Raw genomic sequence first — 17,248 nt, forward strand, 5'->3', positions numbered from 1 at the left:
CACGTCCACTCTGCCCCCTAGTGGTGGCTCACAGACATGGCACCTCGCTCTCCGCTTCTCGCGTCCACGACAACACTGTGCGTCGTCGTGGTTTTGGCCGTACCTTCAAAGTGTAGGTCGGTACACTCTGCGTCTTGGTGACACTGCCCGTTGTCCTGGAGACAGCGATTGATGGACGGTTCCTTCACCTCACAGCTGACACCGTCGCCGATGTAGTTTTGCTTGCAGGCACACTTCTTCTTTCCCTGTGGACAAACAGATTCATATCATAACAAAACAGACGCTTTATTCATGGTGTTTTTCAGGGGTTCTGAGAGGAGTTGGAAAGGAAGCCGGGGGTTAATATACACATGTAAATGTAAATATGCTGTATATACAGCACTGTTATACAGAGAATATGGGTAGACTACTTTTGAATTAAAAGAAGAACTGTTGATTATTTTCAAGTGCTCAGGGTCTAGTGGTCTAGTGGTCTACTGGGTCTAGTGGTCTAGTGCAGGGGTTCCCAAACTTTTCAGGCCAGGGCCCAGAAAATAAGGCGTCAGAGAGCCGCGGCCCAATGGACATCGTCAGGCTTTTTTTTTTTTTTTTTTTTGCCAGGTGACCGATTTTTTAAGCCAAATATCACTTCAATCCTATTAAGTTAGTTCAAGTTAGTTATTCATTTATATGTGCTATTTATGAGAGGACTAACTTGTTGCAAAATAATAATGATAATAATAATAGCCTCATTAAAATACTATTGTTGCTTCGGTTGTTTTCAGCGTTTTATGTGCATAATCTGTTATTTAGTTTGAAATGTTCGTTGAAATAAGTAGATTTTTCGTTTTTGTTTATTTATTAAGTTAATATAAAACCATATAGTCACATTTTAGAATACAATAGAATAGAATTTTAGAATACAACTAGAAACACTGTCCTGGCCTGCTTCTAAGTTCAGTGGCCTGACAAAAAAAAAAAAAAAAAAAAAAAAAAAATTAAATCATCTCGCGGCCCACCCGTGGCTGCTCGCGGCCCACCTTTGGGTCGCGACCCCGACTTTGGGAACCACTGGTCTAGTGGGTCTAGAGCAGGGGTAGGCAATTAAGTTTGGCCGAGGGCCAAATCTTTTCCAAGCCATTGTATGGGGGGCCGGCAACAAAAACAATGGCTAATTTAATATATTGATACTGAAAACATTTTAACTCTGTGACAGACCACCTTATAACTAAGACATACATTTGTGGCAGAGGCAGATAATGGACTAAATAAACAAGCTGCATAGGTGGCATAATAAACTGTAAACAACATACATATTTGCACTGAACATTATACCTTTGTCTTTTTGCCATTTTATTATAAAACCAGAGACAAGCACCTCTCTCTTATCGGTCTATCTTACATTACGCACAACCAATGCGTCTATCTGACGGCCCTTTCTGTGTTTGAGCGTACTGGACTATTGAGAAACAATAGGAATTTTCCATTGGTTCTCCCAGTCCACGTGACCATTTCCATTGGCTATAGTGACAGACATCGATATATGATATAAATTGATAAATACAGCGGATTAGATGCAGTCCAGAGAAAACAACCAATCTAGATATTTCAAGATTCTATGCTTTACATCGGCGCATTCTCGGAGAGATGCACTACATTTTGAGATGACAATCGATTCCGATACAATAAAGCAAGTCTTTATCACAAAAAAATCCAAAGATATTTAATGTTTTACAAAATATGTCTGCGCCCGGCTTTAGAGGGTTAAAAGCCAAATTGTATTTTTAATTTAGTTAATAAATGTCTTGTTGTAATTCCTTATATACCCTCTACACTAAATCACTGGGTAACATTATCACATCTCATGGCTTCTCGTATCATTGTTATGCCGATGATACTCAACTCTCCTTCTCCTTCCCTCCCTCAGATATCCACGTCTCTGAGCGGATCTCGGCCTGTCTGTCGGACATCTCCACCTGGATGGCGACCAACCACCTCAAACAGAACCTAAGCAAAACAGAATTGCTCCACCTGCCGGCTGCCTGCCAAATCCTCCCCCCTGACCGACCTTTCCATCACAGTCGAGAATGCAGCTGTGACCACGTCCCCGACCGCCAAGAACCTTGGTGTTGTCCTTGACGACCAGTTGAACTTCTCTGCTCACATCGCAGCGACAACCAGAACCTGCAGATTCCTCCTGAGCAACGTCAGAAGGATCCGCCCCTTCCTGACAAAAGAAGCCACCCAACTCCTCGTCCAATCAACAGTCATCTCCCGCCTCGACTACTGCAACGCACTGCTAAAGACGCACTTCTTCAACCATTATCTGATAATAAAAAAAAAAACCTAACTAACCTTACTGTCATGCACTTGTCCTAATAAACTAACCTACACTGTAGCACTCAACACTTTGATGAACATTGTTACTCAGCTGATAAGAGCTATGCCCTTCCTGATGACTTGTCGTACAGAACTTGTAAGTCGCTTTGGATAAAAGTGTCAGCTAAATGGCTAAATGTAAAAGTAAATGTAGCGCATCTTCTTGAAGCGGATTCAGCTTTTGTTGCTCTAATTTGACTTCAGTTTAATTGCATTGTTACTGTTCACATGTGTGGTGGCGTCACAGTCATATATAAGTAAAGATAAAGTTTGAATGACTTAGTGAACTGGTGTTTTAATTTCACACATGCTTGTTTTTTTTAAAAAAATTTATTATCTTTCTTCCCCTCTTTTTCCCGATTTTTCTCCCATCCCACCCTTCCTGGTTGTTGCGCACTTTCCCCTACTGTTGGTCCGAGAGACCGGAGACTGTCACATGCTTTCCTCCGACGCATGTGCAGCCAGCCGGCAGGCCAGCCTGGCCGCGCAGATTCTCACCGGGGAGAGTGTAGCGTGTGGGAGGCCGCACTATCTCTCCCTAGATCCTACCCTTGCTGAGCAGGCGCCCAGACCGAACTGTAGGGGTCGCTGTCCACAACGCCCAGGACCCACCCTTCAGCTTTCCCACCCTCTAATACTGCCAATTGTATTAGTGTGAGCGGCCAGCCAAGCTGATAGCAACGCCGGGAGCTGGATTCGAACAGGCGAATCCAGCATCTCCGGCGTTGGTGACGAACGCAATCTCCGCTACGCCACCTGACCGCCTACATGCTTGTTTGTTATTTCAGCACCAGGCGCTGTCCACCGACTTTTTTCATGTTGAGCAAGCGCTACATTGCACCTCGCTGCCTACCTGTAATTCACTCTCAGCATGGATAAAACAAAGTATAATAAGCATTCTTTAGGTGGTGGTAGTTTCTCTATTTGGACATTATAGCTAACATTATAGCCTAGCCTGGCCGCCTATTGCCGACCTGTGGTCTAGTGGATCTAGTGGGTCTAGTGGTCTAGTGGTCTAGAGGGTTTGGTGGTCTAGAGGGTCTAGTGAGTGATCCGGCACAGTGACGAGGTGGTGTCTTCATGGACTCTGTCTCACCGGGCCGGTCATGGTGCAGGTGGCGTGTTCATGGCAGCCTCCGTTGTCCCCCGCGGCACAGGGGTCTATGGGCTGACAGGAGAAGCCGTCTCCAGAGTGGCCCCTAGGACACGAGCAGCTCACCTTCTCCTCTGTCTGACTACACTTAGCACCGTTAGCACAGCCACCGTTCCACGTGTTACAGAGGTCTGCCACTGGAGACAGAGAAAGAGAGAGAGACACACAGAGACATAGAGAGATAGATGAAATGTGCTTACCGTCTTCTCCTGAGTCAGACAAGAAGATAGATCTATACCAATTTCCTCAGTAGAACGCTATCCGGATGCTAGTTAGCCTAGCTTAGCACAAACTAATGGAAACAGATATGGGACCACTAGCCTAGCTTAAAACTCCGGGCGAGGTTTCTTTTTGCCAACAGCTAGGCTAGTGGTCCGTACTCACTTCCATTCACTCGTGCTAAGCTAGGCTAGCTTGCAGCCGGAAGCTTTCTACTCAATGCACAGATTATTATCTAGTCTGATTATCAGCGTGTATGTATTGTAAATGCTTATACAGTGAGCACCTAACTGGCAAGTGATGTAAAATACCAAATGCTTTTTGATGATTTTTATGGACGTGTCATTATAATGTTTTCATATATTTGTTACAGGTGTCATCCATGCTAGTGAAGAAGACTGTAGCTTCTCCTTAAAGGAACACGGCACACTTGATTTGGGTAGGATTTACGAGGAGCAAGTTTCAGACGTCTCCAACTCAGTTACGTAGGCATACCACATTACATCAAATGTGTTCTTTTCACCCTTATGGGGGCGGTTCACCCAAAATTAATGTATAACTTATTCCCCCCTTGCTCAGAGTGTTATCTACCAATCCAGATAGCTTTGGTGTGATTCACTTAGTTTTGGCAATGTCTGCCATAGAGATATCTGCTGTAGATAGCAGATATCTCTACAGCAGACATCTCTACAGCGGATATCTCTACAGCAGGTATCTCCACAGCAGACATCTCCACAGCAGACATCTCTACAGCAGACATCTCCACAGCAAACATCTCTACAGCAGACATCTCCACAGCAGACATCTCTACAGCAGACATCTCCACAGCAAACATCTCTACAGCAGACATCTCCACAGCAGACATCTCTACAGCAGATATCTCCACAGCAGATATCTCTACAGCGGATATCTCTACAGCAGATACTGTATCTCCACAGCAGATATCTCCTAAACTAAGCGAATCACACCGAAACGATCTGGATGGATAGATTATTATTTAACCATGTGAGTTAATTGAGAACCAGTTCTCATTTACAATAAGGACCTTAGTCACATGGCGAGAATAACAATAAATGCAGTAGAAGTGCAGAAGGGTGCAGTGCACAGAGATGAATACAAGCGGAACAAACAGCAGTAGACAGACACACAATGGGCAGGAGGAACCAAACAATGACGGACCAATAGGTACAGTACGGACATATGACTGGGTAAAAGGGGGAAAATAACGTAAGGTTATTCTATAACCCTAGTTATATGAGTATAGCAAACGCTCTGCTCTATTGGAACTATCGCTTTATCCAGTCTAATATTGAATAATTTTCTCCACATGCACACACCCATCCGCCTGGCCACACCCACATCCGCTCCTCTACATAAGCGGGGTCGTGGCCACACCATCAGCTCCTTCCCAAGTCTTTCACCACCGAAGGCGAAGACCATGGGGTCCTCAGTGAGTCAGAGCAGAGCGCTCGCTATACTCATATAACTAGGGTTATAGAATAACCTTACGTTATATTATCGTATAGCTTACGCTCTGCTCTATTGGAACACAGGAGCTGAGCAGAGCTGAAGCTCGACAAATGTACCCGCTGAGCCCCCCCACAACCATCAGAACCAGGGAGGACCCGAGCCCCCTGGACCCCCCTAGAGGAGGACGGGAGGGAATCAGATCCGACTGTGCAAAGAGGGTTTAGCACCTCAAACGCACAGGGTGAGCAGACCGTGGGACTTACCTTCACACAGAAGGACCTGCGACCACTCAGGCGCGCATCCCACATGCCACCAGGGAACGGACGGGAAGCAAAACACCCCCGTCACAGTCCCCAACATCACAAGGTCGAAGGTCAAGAACCCAACCCCGTGGCAAGGCCGTAGCAGCGGAGCGTGGAGGAGGACCTAGCCCTAGGAACAACCTGAGGGCCAGGACCCCCCGAAAAAGGGGGCCTGGTGAGGTCAACGATGCCGTAGCATCGGGACTCCACCAGACGGTCACTGGTGACACCACCCCCCACATCGCCAGCGTATCGGACAGGGCCTAAATCAAGAGTAGGCCCTTCCCCCCTTTGGCACGCCGCTCTGAAGCACTCTAGCTTACTGCACCTGGTATTCCCAGGGGGTCTCCCATCCAAGAACTAACCAGGGCCGAACCTGCTTAGTTTCCGAGATCTGACGAGATCGGGCGTGTCCAGGTTGGCATGGCCGTAAGCCCCAAGAGGCTACCCCCCCACAATACTGTGGGGCCAGACGGCGCGCTGGGGAGACAACCCCCAAAAGGGGGTTGATCCCTCAATCCAGGCAACAGGCCAGAACTCGACCTGTGCCTGGAGCACTGCGGACTAGACAGGCGCCTAAGGGGTCTACTGTAAGACCAGTACCCGGCGGAAGGGGTGTTCGGTATGCTGTGCACCATGTCATGACCTCAACGAACCCGACCCCTCCAGCGGGGTCGAGGTTCAAAGGAGAGGCCGACACAATTGGCAGACGTCATGAAAGATGCAGGGGCACACTCTCAGGCAGACGGGGTCAAGCCCGGCCTCAACCCGAGAGTCGACTCTGCTACCCACACACCGGAGAACCAACCACCTCCCTATGTTTAGTTTAACAGGGGTTCCCAAAGTGGGGGTCGCGAGCCGCCGCGGGGGGGTCGCCAGATGATTTAAAAAAAAAATAATTTAGGCCACTGAACTTAGAAGCAGGCCAGGCCAGTGTTTCTAGTTGCAGCAGCGCAATAGTTAGATAATCTAGGTGGGGAACAACCAGGAGATCACTGCAACTCACACAAGTTAGAGAACTAACTCTCTCTCTCTCTCTTGCTCTCACACACACACAAAGGGAGCCGCATGTGATTGGTGGAAGCGGGACCCTTACAAAAAACTGTTGTTGCTAATCATTGACACATGCTAGCCTGTAATAATCCCCCCCAGAAAAATCTACTTTGCATTTGATATTGCAAATATATGCCATCACACACACTGGCATTTAAATGGTTAGAATTATAAAATGAATATGTGGTGTTATGATCAGGGCTGAAGTTGAATAAAAGATTGTATTTTCTTCAATCTGACATTACAAAAAAACTGAAAATCCATCAAAATCAGTGTTGTTGCTAATCATACATATGCTAGCCTGTTTTTTAACAATAATTTGTGATGCCATCACAAACACTGGCATTTAAAGGGTACAAATAAAAAAATCCCTGCACCAGAATGCAGGAAATTAAGTCTTTGTAACAAACAATCTTTAACAAATAATTTGTTTACCTCCTATAATAGTGGGGGTCGCGGCTCTCTGACACCGTTATTTGGGGATCGCGGCCTGAAAAGTTTGGGAACCCCCCTTAAGGCTTAACCCACCAAGAAAACTTAGAAACATAACTGCGCGTATACACAGGCTATACAAGCAGTACAAGTGTTTCAGTTTTCAAAGGGTTAACCCAGGCCAACAGGTCGACAAGAATGAGTCCGGACCTGGGCCTGGCGGACCGGGACGCCTGTTTCTTTTTACCAAATGGTACGTGCGTTTTGCGAATCTGTTTGGCCATGCACGTTTCTGGACATGTGCGCCCAATCGTGTGACGGCAAGTTTTCCGACGGTTAAGCTTAGGCGCTCTTTCGAAGTTGGTTGAGGTTAGAGTTTGTCTTAGAGCATGGCGATAGAACGCCAGCCCTGATTCCAAACTCTAACCTTAACCAACTGCGAAAGAGTCGCCTAAGCTTAACCAGTGATAAACTAGGCGTTAGGTCGTTTGCAGGCTGTTCGACGCGGAAATGGGCTAAGACACAGCTCGTCACACGATTGGGCGCACATGTCACATGACCAGAAACGTGCGTGGCCAATCAGATTAGCAAAATGCACAAACCATTTGGTAAAAAAATAGACGCGACCGGGACCTACACAGGGATGCCTAGAGGGGTTGACAGCAACCACCTCGACAGCCCCCTCCCATCCCTGTCCAGCAGGGGGAGGGAGGAGTGAAACAAATGGAAAAGGACCAGGCCCCCTAACACAGCGCAAGGTACAACACAGTATGGACCAAGCATGTCACTGTTATGGACAAGTCGTAGTGGCATACATATGACACACACATCCACGACATCAATCCCCACGAAGCCCGGACCGACCCGGCATTTTCCCCCCGGAAAAGCACAAAGTCCTTCGGGGTACCAGAATAGCAGATCTGCGCCCCGGCGGACAACGGGTTAACGCTGTTTCTGAATTGGGCAACCAAGGCGTGCCGGCCCATAACGTGGTTCCACATTGGAAGCACCCAGGGCCAGCGCTATATGCACGTCAAGAACCCGAAACACATCAATGGTGAATTCTAATAAGAAACACCAGACAACGTTCCCTCCATGATGTCTGGGACGAGCAGCAGGAAGCCGGTCGATAAGACACAGACACGGGCCTTATATGACGCGTCTGAGGGCAACCCCGTCAATTCTGCTCCTCACATAAGAGGGGAAGACAGAAGTTCCCCCAGAGAGACCTCTACGTGAGTACAATTGAAAAAGATACATGCAATAATAAATGGCCCAAGTGACCAACGGCCCAATACACACTGTAATAGAGAGCAGAGCAGAAAATGAACCGTATTCGAATGCATCGCATCATCCAACTTTGACAAAGACAGCGGTCTGCAGCACAGAGCCTGTAACCTCACGGATGTCTCCTGGCCAATAGGAAAACACGCCCAGTGACATATCCCATGGCCGGGGGGAAAACCTGTGACCCACCCATCCTAACATGGAGTGGAACCAGGGAAACCCCCTCAGCCGACAGGGAAACTGACAGGCAGGAGGTCCCACCTCCCGGCCAATCAGTAAAGAGGGGGGGAAGGATTTATTAGCCCACCCATTATGACTCCTCACCCCTGATATGATGCAACAACAAAGCAGAGCCATGACACCAGTCGTAGCGTGCTACATGAAAGTGCATTATACCTGTTAGGGTAACAGCTTCACATTCTGCACGCCAGCCACAGACGATAACCTCGTCTGTGCAAAAACTGTCTTTATACATGGCCTCAGGCTCATGTGCGAACTTGCCACCTGAATTTTTTACACCTTTACCCTAAAGTAAGAAAAACACAGACCAAGAGAGGGGCCAAAGGCCTTGGTACAAGAGCTACACATGTAAACCTCTGTAGGCCAACACCTAACCCAGTTGTGGATTCAATGCCACGTTTACTTAAACGTGAACACGATACACACAACCCTCTATCACAATAAAAAAGGGCAAAAGTTCACTCTCACTACTGCAAGAGGAATGCCGTTTTTTATGATGAGAGAAGACATAAATCCTCTATCAAGTGCTGGTCACAGGCCTTGCTAAGTCTACATAACAGCGACCAAACAATTTTCAGAGAAACTGCCTCTCTCTAAGCAAGAGCACAACCCCAGCAGAAGCTGAGGGATGAACACACACAACTTCTCATCATACAACAAAAAACCCAGTTCACTTTTACTCACGTAAAAACAACGCTGTTTTTAGGTAGAGAGAAGACATAAGCCTTGGCCAACGCTAACCTAAGCTATACAAAAGCGACCAAGACCATTTTCACACCACACGTCGTATCTCCAAATGTAGTGAAGTAACATATGTTTTGTTAAACAAAGACATCGTTATTAACCAAAACATTCGGGAGGGGGAGGAAGGAAGAGTGGGGTAATGTCCAATGGACATCTTACCTGCACCAACGAACACAGGATGAAAGGCCGTAACACAGGTTGGTCCACCACGTTGACGATGGCCTCTCGCTGGCAAGGCCAGAGGAGGCAATGGCCGGAGCCTTGCTCCCGCGTGACGCCACCCTCCTGCAGCCAGAGATGACGTCATAGTCAGAGTGCCAGGGCCCACTATTATCACGGCTAGCGCCAATGGTTGTAGCACAAGCTAAACAGCTAACTCTAGGCTAACTGATAGCATCAAGCTAATGTTTCCAGCCGAGTGCAGCCGCCAGCTAACGCAGTGGCAAGCTAAGCGGCTACTACTGAAAACTGCACAACGTGAGAAAAAGCAATACAGGCCAACACTTCAGACAGCCGCTATCTTTTCCTCTTCTTGTCCAAAGAAAAAAGGGAAAAAGGCAACACACGCCCCTCTTCAGAACGGTGTTTACCAGACACAGCGGTATGGGCAGCAAGCCCCTCGTTGTACGCGGGCTGCAGCCGACCTGAGCCGGAGATATTCTCATAACGAAACACCAAGCTCACCTCCCTCGCGCCGGGTGTTTTTCATCTTGAAAAGCGGGGCCAGCACGGCGGCAGAGGGTATCCGTTTGTCCAGAGACCCGGGGAATTGAACCGCAGATTCGGAATCACGGCCCCAGGAAAAACAAAGCTACGACTTCACTGAGGACGAGCTAATGTCATCATTGGGCATCAGACTAGAACCCCCTCCACGCCGCTAAGGGGCAGCGAAAAGGATTCTAGCCTGGAGCCGACCTTCGTAAGCTGTGCAGTTGACCTCCCACAACTGACACACCTGGCGCCCGCGTAGCAAAAAACATCACCCGCCCAGAGAGGCCGTCAGCCCCCACACAACCGACCGCCTCCCAAGCATAGTGTCCAGCTGCAGAGCCGGAGACAATGCCGGCGGGGATTGCTCAGCGACGCGCGCCCCTAATGCGAAGCGCCGGTGGAGGTCAGAATGATCATCATCTTCTAGACACTCCGGTGGCGAAGACATTATCGCTGTATTTCCTCGAAAAATAGTGAGAGCGAAAACAAAGATATAATGTCAACGCAGCTCCTCTTCTCCAATAACTATTTCGGCACTAAACTAAAGTGGTGTATACAGGCACTTTTTCGGTGGTGAAAATAGGGAAGGAGCTGATGGTGTGGCCACAACCCCGCTTATGTAGAGGAGCGGATGTGGGTGTGGCCAGGCAGATGGGTGTGTGCATGTGGAGAAAATTATTCAATATTAGACTGGATAAAGGGATAGTTCCAATAGAGCAGAGCGTAAGCTATACGATAATATAACTGTCCGTTTTAAGCCCTTACCTGTGCAGGTTAGGCCGTCTCCCTCGTAGAAAGGCCTACAGACACACGTGTTGTTGTCCTTGCACACCCCCTTGGGAGAGCATGGCGGGGAGCAGACGGGGCCCTCAGCTAGGGGCCAAAAGATCAGTAAGTCCCAGGAACACAGCAACGCTTACCGCCTCCAGAGTCAGACAAGAAGATAGATACCAATGTCCGGCTATCCGGCTGCAAGCTAGCCTAGAGTAGTTTAGCACAAATTGACGGAAGCAGGTATGGACCACTATAGCCTAACAGTTGGGCTAGTGGTCCGTATCCGCTCCCATTCATTTGTGCTAAACTACGCTAGCTTGCAGCCGGAAGCTTTCTACGGAATTCACAGATTATCATCTAGTCTGATTATAATAATAATAATAATAATAATAATAATAATAATAATAATAATAATAATAATAATAATAATAATAATAATAATAATAATAATAATAATAATAATAATAATAATAATAATAATAATAATAATACACATTTTGATATAGTTTATATAATGTATATAGCACTTTTTAACGGTGCTCAAAAACACTTCTAAGCAGATAGGGACCCGCTGACGTCCCGACACCACAGATCTATCTGTATGAATTGAAAATGGGGGACCCTGATGTAAACACGACGAAAGTATTTCTCTGGCCTGCATCCCATTAACAATTGTGTGTATTGAGCTGTACTGTATTGTACCCATTCTGCAATCTGTTAATACAATTTTCAATCAATCAATCAATCAATCAAACCTTGCTGGAGTTCACAGCGCTGCCCGGTCCAGCCACTGTCACAGAAACAGGAGCCCCTCCCCCGAGGCCCTCGTCGCACGCCCCGCGCTCCGTGCAGTTGCAGGCTGTGGGCGTGATGACGTCATCAGAGCACACGGTCAGGACGGGAGATTGAGGAAAAACGACGAGTGGCGTTTGCAAAGTGAGACGTCCGCCGAGTTGTGACACACACACACACACACACACACACACACACACACACACACACACACACACACACACACACACACACACACACACACACACACACACACACACACACACACACACACACACACACACACACACACACACACACACTTGTTGGCATGGAAGTATAGCTCACTATGGGATGTAGTCAAAGCGTCTGCTTACGAAACAGTAACATTTTAGAAGATGGATGTTTGCGTGTGGATTTTATTACTATATATTTTTTTACCTTGTCCTATATTATATATTTCTATTATTTATTATAATATAATTATTACTGATGGAGACTGTATGATCCCCCCCCCCCCCCCCCCCCCAAGGGATGGCATTTTGATGGAACATGAAATATTCCCCAAATATGTTGATGGGGAAACACACTTCACTCTCTCTCTCTCTCTCTCTCTCTCTCTCTCTCTCTCTCTCTCTCTCTCTCTCTCTCTCTCTCTCTCTCTCTCTCTCTCTCTCTCTCTCTCTCTCTCTGTCTCTTTCTAACACTCTCTCTCTGTCTCTTTCTAACACTCTCTCTCTCTCTCACTGTCACACACACACACACACACACACACACACACACACACACACATGCACAATCACATACAAATAGCCTTCACTCTCAGACAAATCTATATACACACACTACCCCTCCCCCCTCTATAAACATCAACTTGTACACACATCTGTCTCATAAGTACATCATATCTATCATTCATATTATGTATGTCAATGCTCCACTTGTTTTGTCTACTATTTGTATAAATACTTTGTTAGCTCACCATTATTTAGAGATCTAGGCTATAGGGCCATCGCTGTAACCTATAGGTCTCTCCATGTCGCAACACGTCATTCTGTCAGTGAACTCTATCCTTAATCAAAGGCTCTGTTGTCTGGTCAAATGAGTCCACATCATCATCACCATCATCATCAACCTTTATTTATTCTCGAAATTACAATTGAGGTCACCCTCATTTCCAATGTCGTTGAGACTTTACAGACATTTCAATGGACACATTTCTACATATAATATATACATATACATAACAATAATAAATATTAATAACTATCTATATAGTACATATATGTGCTAGGAAGACACCACTGAGATAAAAGTGAAAGCCTCCTACCCTGGCAGGTCGGTCCGTAGTGTCCACCGCCGCACAGCTCACAGGCCACGCCCTGGAATCCCACGTCGCACGCACAGGTGCCGTTACCGAGGTGACCGTCATCACATTTGCCACGCCCCCTGCAAACCGACCCCGCCCCTCCGGGACAAGCTGGACGAAATAGATGCAAACGGTTGGATAATAGCAAACGGTTAAAATTAGGGATGTCCGATATTATCGGCCTACCGATATTATCGGCCGATATTGGCATTAAAATGTAATATCGGAAATTATCGGCATTGATAAAAAAAGGAAATGTATTATTATATATTTTTTACATTTATTTAACCTTTATTTACTCAGGCAAGCAAGTAAGAACACATTCTTATTTTATTTATTGTCAAAAGTATGCATAATGTTGTGTTAATTCCACAACAAGAGATATGTAATGTTAATTACCTGAAATTAACCCCCGCATATATCGGTATCGGTTGATATCGGTATCGGAAATTAAGAGTTGGACAATATCGGTATATATCGTATATCGGTAAAAAAGCCAATATCGAACATCCCTAGTAAAAATCGTGTTAGTCTGTCTCGCCTTTCATCCCCTTTTCGAGGTTTCGAGGGCGATGAGCGTCCGGCCATCTTACCGAGGCAGTCGCGTCCGTAGAAGCCACCGCAGCACTTGGGCTGCCAGAAGTGGACGGTGCAGACGGAGCGGCAGCCGGAGTTCTTACTGACAAACATCATGGGCAGGTCACACGCCTGCACCTCCTGAGTGAGGAGAACACAGAGAGCATGCTGGGAGGAGGAGCACCAAGACAACAGATATGGAGGGAGGGAGGGAGGGAGGGATGGGATATAGGGAGAAAGGGAGGGAGGGAGGGAGGGAGGGAGGGAGGGAGGGAGGGAGGGAGGGAGGGAGGGAGGGAGGGAGGGAGGGAGGGAGGGAGGGAGGGATAGGTGGATGGATGGATGGAGGGATGGATAGGTGGATGGATGGATGGATAGGTGGATGGATGGATGGTTTGATGAATGAATGGATGTAGGGATGGATAGGTGGATGGATGGACGGATGGAAGGATGAATGGATGGACAGGTGGATAAGTGGATGGATGGATGAATGGATGGATGGATGGATTGATTAATTGATTAATGGATGGATAGGTGGATGGATGGATGGATGGATGGATGGATGGATGGATGGATGGATGGATGGATAGATGGAAGAATGAATGCATAGATGGATGGATGGACAGATTGAAACTTCCTGTACCTTGACCTTTGACCCACTGGGACAGCGTGTGGAGGAGGAGGTGCACGGCCCGCAGTTCATCTGTCCATGAGGAACAGTAGAGAACACTGACTTTCAATCTCCATGACTTCATGCCATTACTTATGGACATACAGAACTATACTATCATACTATCACCTGTGCCATATTGTGTCCTGATTGCATTTAAACAGAGTCCTCACAAGGAGGGACACAAAACAGCCGGAGAGCTGCATTGTGCCAACAATAACAACAACATAAATGATGTAGTTTTCACTTGCACCATTTTTTGTCTAATTGACCTATCTGAAACGATGCCCCTCTTTTCTTGATCCTCCAATCAAAACTGTGGCTTGAAAAGAGGGTGGGGTTTGAGATAGGTCCATTTAATTGAAACAAAGAGATGCAGAGGGTCTTCTGGTTTAGATTAGATTAGATTCAATGTATTGTCATCATACAGCACAAGTACAGTACAACAAAAATAAGTTTGGCATCCAACCAAAGTGCAAATGTAACAGTAAAGTGCCACAGTAATATACAATTAGGGATGTCCGATATTATCGGCCGACCGATATTATCGGCCGATATCGGCAGTAAAATGTGATATCGGAAAATATCGGTATCGGTTTAAAAAAAGAAAAAAACAATAACAATATTTGTTATATATATATCCAGTGAAATTATTAGTTACCTGAAATTATTCAGTTTTTGGGGGGGGGGAACCCTGCATATATCGGTATCGGTTGATATCGGTATCGGAAATTAAGAGTTGGACAATATCGGAATATCGGTATCGGTAAAAAAGCCAATATCGAGCATCCCTATATACAATGTACCATTATCTAAACAATTATTATTATATATATAAATTTTTTAATCTAACCCTAACTAACCTTACTGTCATGCACTTGTCCTAATATACTAAACTACACAATAGCACTCAACACTTTGATGAACATTGTTATTCAGCTGATAGAGTTGTGCCCTTCTGTGAGGTTTTTGTCCTTTGCTCACTTACTCGCTCTGTTCCTTTAAGCCTACTCGCTTTGTTTCCATTTGTTTTCTGTTAATCATTTCATTCCCCTATTCACACGCTTCTTCCCAGAGACGTCGTTGATTGGTTCTCCCCCGTCCACACGCTTATCAATCACTTCCCTCAGCTGTCACTGCTTGTCAATTAAGCATTCCCGTATTATTTATACCCCGTTTCCCCATTCAAGTTTTGGTTGGATCGTTTTGATATTTCAGTTGCATTCGCCGTTCCTACTGCCTGCTGTTGTTTCCCTGTGCTTTGCCTCCAGGATATTCAAGAAGCATTCCTCTTGGACACCCTTTCCCCGAGGCGACGCGCTCGCTCCATTCTGTTCCAACGCTCTTTACGCACAACGCCTGGGTGAGTTTTTTATGACTGTCTTTGATCCAATTCCGTTTTTCGTGTGTTTATATAACACTGAAGATTTCCAGCTTTTTATCAGACAGTCACTCACCCAGCGTTTAGCCTTTTTTGGATTGTTTCATTGGGATAATATTTTGGCCTAACATCTCCCACTGTGTGTTTACACACCGAAGATATTATCACATTGGATTTAGATTTTTGGGACTTCGCTCACAGTGTTTATTTTGCACCGAAGATATCTATCACTTGGGATTGTGTTTGGAACGTTACTCACAGTGTGTATTTACACCGAAGATTCAGTCACTTGGATAACTCTGTTTTCGGGTACAAGTCACCTCTCCTGTTCACCTGCTCTGTTCCACCTGCACTCTGAGTTAACTCGCTCCCTCTCTCTCTCTCGGTCCCGCAACCACCTCGGAGATTCTGCCGAGAGAAGTCTGCAGAGCGGCTCTGACGTCAGCGTCTGCTTCCCCTGACTACCATCCCGGGAGAAGCTGCAGAGCAGCAACATTCATCCTTGCTTGTATTCCAGTCTTTGTTTGAACTCTTCCAAGTCTGTGCTGTTTATTTAGTCTTAATAAACAAGCCCTTGTTTTTGGCAACTCTGAATCCTACTCTCTTGTGTCGTTGCGTTTGGGGTCGGTGTCAAACCATAACATTACGATCCAACCAAAATGACGACCCCAGCCGACACAGAGAGGGTCAGAACCGCACTTGCTATTCAAGTCGAGTTGACCAAGGATCACAGCCACCAACTAGAGAGGGCTGCGGCTGCGGTGCAGGATCTCAGGGAACAGGTCCTGCCTATTCAAGGGTCACTGGCCGCTCTGGCGGGACAACAATCTGGTATTCTCGTTCAGCTTCACTCGCTGAGCGACACCGTTAATGCTTTACTTCCCTCACATCCTTCAGGAGCATTCCCCGCAGCCCCAGCAGATCCCGCACCTCGGGAACCCCGTCTCTCCGTCCCACGGCTGTTCGACGGCAATCCCGAGGAGTGTGCCACATTCATCATGCAATGTGAGTTGGTTTTCCGTCATCAACCAAGCCGTTTTACTGCTAGAGGGTCCCAAGTGGCCTATATGACGAACTTGCTTTCAGGCCATGCTGCCCAGTGGGTCACTTCCTCCTGGGCAATGGATGCAGATTTTGTTTTCTCCTATCCAGACTTCGTGGCGGAGCTCCGCAGAGTGTTCCACCATCCAGCCCGAGGTCTGGACCCTGGAGCCCGGTTGGGGACCTTCCGACAGGGGAGCGGCAGGGTAATTGACTACGTCCTGGAGTTTCGACTGGCGGCGGTGGAGAGTGGATGGAACGACCCTGCACTTCGCCTAACCTTCTTGAGGGGGCTCAGTGACGCAGTCCGGGACCAGCTCGCTACCCGGGAGGTGCCCGACTCCCTCGAGGACCTGTTTAGCCTCGTCATCCGCATCGACGGACGCCTCCAGGAGAGAAGGCGCGAGAGGACCCGACTGTTACCTCCTGAGGTACCCCGGATTCCCCGGACGCATGACGTCACTCCTGGACGCCCTGTCCTCAACACAACTGGTGGTAGCGGGTCCTCCCGTTCGGTTCGCGAGGAGGAACCCATGCAGCTGGGACGCTCTCATCTGAGCCAGGCGGAGCGTGAGGCAAGGCTCAGGTCCGGTCTCTGCCTCTACTGCGGAAGGGAGGGACACCGAATCGCAGACTGCCCCACCCGGCCAAAAGATCAGGCTCGCCGAGACCCCGGGAAATCCTGGTGAGCCGTTTT

The 17,248-nt window shown here is 47.2% G+C and overlaps 1 protein-coding gene across 1 annotated transcript in view; it reads right to left on the minus strand.

Annotated features, from left to right (window-relative positions):
* The window catches only part of stab2 (stabilin 2), a 156,672-nt gene that overhangs the window by 20,472 nt on the left and 118,952 nt on the right, over positions 1–17,248 (minus strand). Inside the window, 8 exon segments of the mRNA XM_084330948.1 lie at positions 104–245; positions 3,455–3,648; positions 10,735–10,842; positions 11,499–11,561; positions 11,564–11,602; positions 12,845–12,994; positions 13,477–13,600; positions 14,103–14,162. Coding sequence (XP_084187074.1) covers positions 104–245; positions 3,455–3,648; positions 10,735–10,842; positions 11,499–11,561; positions 11,564–11,602; positions 12,845–12,994; positions 13,477–13,600; positions 14,103–14,162 — 880 coding nt within the window.

The sequence above is a fragment of the Notolepis coatsorum genome, assembly GCF_963971535.1.
Source record: "Notolepis coatsorum genome assembly, chromosome: 15".
Lineage (NCBI taxonomy): Eukaryota > Metazoa > Chordata > Actinopteri > Aulopiformes > Paralepididae > Notolepis > Notolepis coatsorum.